The sequence below is a fragment of the Lithobates pipiens genome, unplaced genomic scaffold (genome assembly GCF_037356315.1).
Source record: "Lithobates pipiens isolate NorthernLeopardFrog02 unplaced genomic scaffold, aLitPip1_a1.2 Scaffold_1, whole genome shotgun sequence".
NCBI classification, from domain to species: domain Eukaryota; kingdom Metazoa; phylum Chordata; class Amphibia; order Anura; family Ranidae; genus Lithobates; species Lithobates pipiens.
In genome coordinates, this window is record NW_027507685.1 from 195,958,507 (window position 1) to 195,967,263 (window position 8,757).

The 8,757-nt window shown below is 42.5% G+C and overlaps 1 protein-coding gene across 1 annotated transcript; it reads right to left on the reverse strand.

Moving 5' to 3' along the window:
* Positions 1 to 2,795: 2,795 nt before the first annotated feature.
* On the reverse strand, positions 2,796 to 3,884 carry LOC143988759 (3-galactosyl-N-acetylglucosaminide 4-alpha-L-fucosyltransferase FUT3-like). Its single transcript, XM_077488594.1, has one exon. The coding sequence runs from the start codon at positions 3,882 to 3,884 to the stop codon at positions 2,796 to 2,798; it is 1,089 nt and encodes a 362-aa protein (XP_077344720.1).
* Between the last annotated feature and the right edge of the window lie 4,873 nt (positions 3,885 to 8,757).

Genomic DNA, 8,757 nt, shown 5'->3' on the forward strand with positions numbered 1-8,757 from the left:
ATTTTCATTCAAAATGTGACAGCAATGAAATCTGAAAATTGGCCTAAACTGGAAGGGAGTGAAAGTGTCTGGACTTGAAGTGGTTCAATAAACACACACTACATAATGTTAGTTGGTGGTAAAGCAATTTTTTACTAAATAACTACTTAAATGAATCAAACAAATAAACCTATGATTGCAATAAAAACAAACATAAAAGCAAAAACTTAAAAATGACCAAAACCTGACTAAGGCTAGGGTTTTTAAATCAGATAGATCACATTTAGTTTGCTAAATCACTGTGTGCCATAAATATTTGCCATGTTTTTGTTCATAAAATAATGTTTTCACCTTTTTTTAACCTCTTTTATATCTTTTGCCTCCAAAAATCTATCAACCATGTTACAGTTTTACTTTGGTGAATTCAGCACAACATGTAAGCACACTTAAGTTCCTTGCAGCAGAACTTAGATGCACACAGGAATGGGTGACCATGAGAGTTGTCACCATAAGAAGAGAAAGTGTAATCAGTGGAGGCTCGTCCATTAGGGGCGCACGGGCGCCGCCCCACTATCCATGAGTCCGTCCCCCTGATCTACACGGAGGGCGCCGGACACATGGATTCCAATGGCGGGGTGTGTTTTATTGAAGCACGTGATTAGAGCCAGAGAATCTAATAGACTTCAACCCAGCTGTGTGAAAATAACGAAACCCGGCCGATGCCCACCGCCCATAGGAGCCCGCAACCCGCCGGCAACCTAGATGGGGTAAGTACAATAGAATATAAAATAGAATACAATTGGGGGGGGGGAGTGCCACTGATTGACAAGCCAGGGGAGGGTTGTTTGCTGCCCCCCCAAAAGAAAAGAAAAACACCAGCCGCCACTGAGTGTAATAGGAAAAACTGTGCTATGTGCTAAAACATATACCGTACCATAAATGTGTCCTAAATATCACAGCTGCACTCAAATATAAAAAATGCAAATGGTGCAAATAATATCCTCTAAGCCTGTTGCGCTGAGAATAAAACAATAAACACCTATACAGATGCATGATATAGTGATCCATAATCAATGTATGCAAAATATTAACACCATAAGTAAAAATGTTCTCAAAAATCCATTCATAAATATCCAAAAATGTACCACATTCAAGGTGTGCAAAGTATTAACATCGTAAGCGAAAAAATACAAAAGTCTATTCATAAATATCCATAATGCACCTGTGACTCCCTCTACCTCCTCACACACAGCCTCTTACTGACACTGAAGACCCCATAGTATAGGTGGTGTTCCCTCTTCATATAATGCTACAAGTTATCTGCTGATGAATCCCAATAAGCCTTAACAAAACTGTCCTTGATTGGATGGTCCGAATCAGCAAAAGCTCATGCGTTGCCTCAAAGACTCACCTGATGGCCATTCACTAACTTCCCTGCCATGTAAATAACATTTACCCAGGAAATAAAACTTACTGGTAACCGCACACCATGCCAAGTCATGTGTCAAACAAATGGTTGCAGCCTCAGCTTGCTCCGCCTAGGCCATCCCCATGCATTTTGCCCCACCCCAGGGCTTAATAATTGATTAAGCTCCGGGGGCAGGGAAAAACACATTGGGGGCATAGCATAGATGGAGCGAGCTGAGGCTGCTACTATTTTTTGACACCTGACTTGGCATGGTGTGCGGTTACTGGAAGGTTTTCTATGCATTTACAGCAGAGGTCTCCGAACTTTCTAAACAAGTGGCCAGTTTACTATCTTTATGTCTAGGAGGGCTGGACTGCGGCCTGTGGGAGAAAAAAATGTCCTGGCATCCAGTGGGATTAAACAGTGCCCTATCTTTGGTGTCAGTGGGGGGATTAGTATTGTTGGTGTCAGTTGGATGAATAGTGCCCCATCATTGGTGTCAAAGGAAAGGATTCTGCCCCATCGTTGATGTCAGTGGGAGGAATTGTGCCCTTTTGTTGGTGTCAGTGGGTGGAATAGTGCCCCACTGTGGGTGTCAGTAGGAGGAGCAGTGGCCTATCATTGGTATCACTGGAAGGAATTGTGCCTTATCGTTGGGGTCAATGGAAGAAATTGTGCCCACCATTGGTGTGAGTGGGAGGAATTGTGCCCCATTGTTGGTGTCAGTGGAATGGAATGGTGCCCCAAGGGCTGGACAAATGCAAGCAGAGGGCCGCATCTGGCCCCAGGGCTACAGTTTGGTGACCGCTGGCTTACAGAGTACTCTGAGTTAGGTGGACTTTCTTCCAGTCTGCGCCCTTTGTCGAATAGGACCAAGGAAGCCAGAGTAGAGATCCAGAGCTGCATGTAGGTTGAACATTTACCAAGGGGTAATTTCTTCTTGGGAGTGTTGTGTTAGCAACAATATTTCATAGTTTGAACTAAATAACAATTTACTCTACATACAGTAGAAAATAATTATTTACAGTATCAAATAATATTTCAAGTCCAACATTAACACACACCTACTTATTTCATTTTGTATAATGAGATGAACGGTTAGAACCTCTGCCAGGTTTTTACTTTTGTTTGTGTCCTTAGTGGGGAGAGTCCCACTTCCTCTCAGGACAGGTAGTGATAGCAAATCTCTCCAATGCAGATAGAGAAAATAGAAAAGAACAGAATTTTAAAAGCATGAGGAAGGGTTACATTTTTGGACAATGTTAATATTGCATGGGGTTACAGGCACAGGAAGTAAGGCAATGCCTCCCAGTAGTGTTCCAGACTGAAATGAAACCTGACATACATTTTGTCCCACTCTATCTAAAACTAGCTGGAGTTAGGATTTAATCTACAAATGTCAGAGGCGCTATACATCCTTCAGAAACCACTTAGCTATTTGATGAACGACCTGATATCTTGGACTCTGCTTTATGACTGCACATGCTTTACAGTACTGATATGGCCTTCCCTCACCTATCTTTACATAGTATCGGGATCTCCATTTGAAATACTTTTGGTACTTCACATCATCTTTGTCCAGCTCAAGAAGATAATTGGCCAGCTCCTTTGGACTTGGAAAATCATCAACATGAATGAAGGCATCTCCTGGGACAAACTGCTCATAGTTCTTACGGGACGTTCCTAATATAACTGGAACAGCCCATGAACCAAAGGCATTTGACCAAAGCTTCTCAGTGATATAGTCCCTATATATGGAATTCTCAAAAGACAAATAAAATTTGTATTGAGATATTGTTAGGTGGAAATCTTTACTGCTCAGTGGCATGTGCTTTGCTCCATAAACATCTATTGGAACATGTTTATTTAGCTCTTCATAATAAGCAATGCGACGAACACCAGGATACCACTTGCTGACCACCCAAGATACCAGCTTGGACTTCTTGGGAATGGAGAAGTTTTGAGGCTCTTTCATTGTTTCTATTTGGCCATATGGCATAAAAATATCTGAATCCTGACGGAACGTCATAGTTACATTGAACAAGTTGTCCATCATCTCCAAGTTTTTAATAATCAGTGGAGGTTCTAAGTTAAACCACACCCAACGCTGGAAAGAAGGTCTTGGCTGTTGAGGTAATGCATATTTATTCCCTATAGCTGCATGATGTATAACAACGGCATCGGCAATACCATATAGACTCCTGTCTGTTGAAAGCTTGCATCCAGGAAAACCTAATTCTGTACACTTGTCTAATGCAAACTGCTGCCCCCATGGCCAGTTCCAAACCAGAACAATAGTGTCTTTTGGTTTTGGCGTTGGATTTGGTTTCACTGATGTCTTATCCTGGACCTCATTGGCTTGCTTATGTATTATTTCTGGACATTCTGAATTATAATGAGCAAAGCCTGGCCGGTACCAGAAGAACGAAAAGAGAAATAAAATGATCAATATGAGAAACAGGATTATGTGTTGCTGACTGATTGATGCCGAAATCATCTTTCATCTGTGGAGAAATTAAAAAGCAACATTACTTTTCAAGCTTGTACCATTATTATTTTTAAACAAAGAAAACTGCAAGATCTACTATTTTACAACAAGTATGTTAAAGTGGATGTAAACTCAAATCGAATGACATTTAGCTTGCTAAATTATTATGTATCATAAAAATTGTCCCTTTTAAAAAAAAAATTATGTTTTGGCCCTTTTTTAAATCCTTTTGTTGCATCTCAATGCCCTTTCTCTGGAATGCTATTCCACATTTTATATATTGACCAGCCCCATGAGCTCTAAAACATAACCTCAGAATCCATATATTGAATGTAATTTTGATTCACTAAATCTTTAACCCAGAACATGATTTTTGCTCTTTTTCTATGGGCATTGCTGGCAGATCACCTTTTCATTCATTTTAGACTGCAAGCGCATTTGGGCATGGGTCTTATTCTTACTGCTTTAATTATTTCAATATGTTTCAATATTATTATCGTTACTTGTGTACCTCACCACTTTCAACAGTGATACAGAAGAATATTTTGCTATACAAATTAATAACTACAATTAACTACTTTGCAGCCCATGGGATATATAAAAACATCCTGGATTCAAATGGTTATAACAAGCTAATGGGCGCAGCTGCATTCAGTTGGTATCCTTCTTCACAGCCAGTGATAAGCCATTCAGTAAAAATCTGGGGGGCTCTACAGCCAATTGATCACTTTTGTTGTAGTGAGATAAATATTTTTTTTTAAAGTTAATTAACTTTAATGATTGATTTAATTTTTTTTTTGTGAGGCTTATCTCAGATATTTACTGAATTTATAATATTTGCCACAACTTTAATATTTTTCCTTAATGAATTGGCTCTTTTAATATCACATGTAATAGTTCTAAAAAAAATACAAAAAATGTCTGTGTCCAGTCCACTCGCATTTCCCACTCGACTGCGCGAGTGCGCGGCTTGCGGTATGACATCACCAGCGGGCACGGGGGCGAGCCAGGTGGCATGGGGCCAGCTCAGGATTGGACAATCTTGGGGATTTCCAGACACCAGTCCGGAGTTGTCGCTGCGCATGCGCAGTTCTCATCTGAGCCTGTCACAGCCATTTTTACTGGCACCGTTCGGCTCCCACAGACATTTACAGGCTCTGGAAAAGTGCCCTGTTTTTATGGGCTGCCCGTAAATCTACGGGCGGTTGGCAACACTGGTAGGGGAACATGGTTCCAATAGGGAATCTGTACATAAGGCTGCAGATTGGAGCCCTGGGATGGAAAAGTTGGCTTCTTCAATGGGACTGAGAATGGGCACCTGATTCCTACTACCTTCTTCATCTGGCAAGGATATTTAGGTAACAATCTGGTTTTGGTTAGACATGTGCAGAGTAAAATATTTCGTTTCGGAATTTCGTTTTCGTCTGAAAACTTAATTTATTTAGTTACTCCCGAAATTTGTTTTTATTTATTTCGTTTTTCGTTCAAAAATTGCATTCGTCCGAAAATCCACATGAATTACGGTCGAATCTGTCTTTAAGGCTTATGGTGTCTGTCGAATGTATAAAGAAGATTAGACGGAGCTAGTATATAGCATACTTTAGAACCCCTGTTAAAGTCTATGGGACTCCAACATTCAAAATCTAAAGTGCTAATTTTAAAGACTAATTTGCAAGTTACTGTCCTAAAAAGTGTTTGGGGACCTGGGTCCTGCCCCAGGGAACATGTATCAATGCAAAAAAAAGTTTTAAAAACGGCCGTTTTTTCAGGAGCAGTGATTTTAATAATGATTAAAGTGAAACAATAAAAGTGTAATATTCCTTTAAATTTCGTAGGGGGGGGGGGTTGTCTACAGTATGCCTGTGAAGGGGCTCATGTTTCTGGTGCTTAGAACTGTCCCTGCACAAAGTGTCATTTATGCAGGAAAAAAAGTCCTTTAAAATCACTCGCAGCTATTATGAATTGTCGGTTCCGTAATACAGAGAACACTCATTGAAAGTCATTGATAAAAAAAATAAATAAAATAAAATAAAAAAAAAAGCGTGGGGGTCCCCCAAATTCAATTACCAGGCCCTTCAGGTCTGGTATGGATATTAAGGGGAACCCTGCCTCAAATTTAAGAAAAAATTTGACGTGGGGTTCCCCCTAAATATCCATAACCAGACCCTTCAGGTCTGGTATGGATATTAAGGGGAACCCCGCATCAAATTTAAAAAAAAATTGACGTGGGGGTCCCCCTAAAAATCCATACCAGACCCTTTATCCGAGCACGCAACCTGGCAGGCCGCAGGAAAAGAGGGGGGGACGAGAGAGCGGCCCCCCTCCTTCCTGAACCGTACCAGGCCACATGCCCTCAACATTGGGAGGATGCTTTGGGGGTCTGTGACCCCTCAAAGCACCTTGTCCCCATGTTGATGAGGACAAGGGCCTCATCCCCACAACCGTGGCCGGTGGTTGTGGAGGTCTGCGGGCGGGGGGCTTATCAGAATCTGGAAGCCCCCTTTAACAAGGGAACCCCCAGATCCCGCCCCCCCCCCTGTTTGAAATGGTAAGGGGGTACAAAAGTACCCCTACCATTTCACAAAGAAAGTGTAAAAAATAGTTAAATAAGACAAACACACTTTTGAAAAATATCTTTATTAAAAATAAAAAAAATAAAAAAAGATGTAATCCACTCTTGCTATCCAGCGACGGACGGTCATCTCTCCAGCGATGGCTCATCTCATCCAGCGCAGCGAATACATCCTTCTTGTGTCTCCGCAGAGGAGACACTGCAAGGATTCCGGCGGCCTGACGTTTCTTATATACGGAGGGCGGGGCCACCCGTCTCTTGACCCTGCCCCCCTCTGACGCAAGGGGAAACCCGGGGTTCCCCGTGACGTATGGGTGACCCCGCCCCCTCTGATGTAACGGAAACCTGCCTGTGTTACATCAGAGGGGTGCGGGGTCACCCATACGTCACAGGGAACCCCGGGTTTCCCCTTGCGTCAGAGGGGGGCAGGGTCAGGTGACGGATGGCCCCGCCCTCCGTATATAAGAAACGTCAGGCCGCCGGAATCCTTGCAGTGTCTCCTCCGCGGAGACAGAAGAAGGATGGATACGCTGCGCTGGATGAGATGAGCCATTGCTGGAGAGATGACCGTCCGTCGCTGGATAGCAAGAGTGGATTACCACCGCTGGAATCTTTTTTTTTTTTTTTTTAATAAAGATATTTTTCAAAAGTGTGTTTGTCTTATTTAACTATTTTTTACACTTTCTTTGTGAAATGGTAGGGGTACCCCCTTACCATTTCAAACAGGGGGGGGCCGGGATCTGGGGGTCCCCTTGTTAAAGGGGGCTTCCAGATTCTGATAAGCCCCCCGCCCGCAGACCTCCACAACCACCGGCCACGGTTGTGGGGATGAGGCCCTTGTCCTCATCAACATGGGGACAAGGTGCTTTGAGGGGTCACAGACCCCCAAAGCTTCCTCCCAATGTTGAGGGCATGTGGCCTGGTACGGTTCAGGAGGGAGGGGGGCCGCTCTCTCGTCCCCCCCTCTTTTCCTGCGGCCTGCCAGGTTGCGTGCTAGGATAAAGGGTCTGGTATGGATTTTTAGGGGGACCCCACGTCAATTTTTTTTTCAATTTGACGCGGGGTTCCCCTTAATATCCATACCAGACCTGAAGGGTCTGGTTATGGATATTTAGGGGGAACCCCACGTCAAATTTTTTCTTAAATTTGAGGCAGGGTTCCCCTTAATATCCATACCAGACCTGAAGGGCCTGGTAATTGAATTTGGGGGACCCCCACGCTTTTTTATTTATTTATTTATTTATTTTTTTTATCAATGACTTTCAATGAGTGTTCTCTGTATTACGGGAGCCGACAATTCATAATAGCTGCGAGTGATTTTAAAGGACTTTTTTTCCTGCATAAATGACACTTTGTGCAGGGACAGTTCTAAGCACCAGAAACATGCGCCCCTTCACAGGCATACTATAGACAACCCCCCCCCCCCTACGAAATTTAAAGGAATATTACACTTTTATTGTTTCACTTTAATCATTATTAAAATCACTGCTCCCGAAAAAACGGCCGTTTTTAAAACTTTTTTTTGCATTGATCCATGTCCCCTGGGGCAGGACCCGGGTCCCCAAACACTTTTTAGGACAGTAACTTGCAGAATCTTTTCTCTCTGTCAAATCTTTTTTCTCTGTCGAATATTTTCTCTATATAATCTCGGACTAATAGAGGTAAGGTTAGGCACATTCGACCACAGGTTCTATAGACAGATTGGTTATTGTCAGAGTCATGTCAAATCTCCTATTCTATATCAAACTGTTGTAACAATGAAAACGAAAATAAAGCATTTATTTATGTCGGATCTTTCGTTTTTCGGATTTTGTGCTTTCGTTATCGTTTGTCAAAACGAAAACGAAAATAGCTGAAATTCAGACGAAAATGCATTCGGACGAAAACGAATGCACATGTCTAGTTTTGGTAGCAGTAAGTCTTCATCAACAAAACAGATTAAGCCCTTGTACACACGATCGGAGATTCCGACAACCAAATCCGTCTGATTTTGTCCGACGGATTTTGTCCGACGGATTTTGTCCGAAACTGTTGTATACACACGGTCGGACAAAGTTGTCAGAAAATCCGATCGTTCAGAACATGATGACGTTATTTCGTTACGACGGGACTATGTTCAGGCTAGTAGCCAATAGCTTTGATGTAGGAATTTGATCTGAGCATGTGTGGCACTTTGTCCGATCGGAATTCTCTACACATGATAGGAGTATGTCCGATCGGAGCATTTTGTCGGAAAATATTTCCGGCAAGTTGGAAAATTTGGTCCGACGGATATTCCGACGGAAACAGTCCGATGCAGACCACACACAT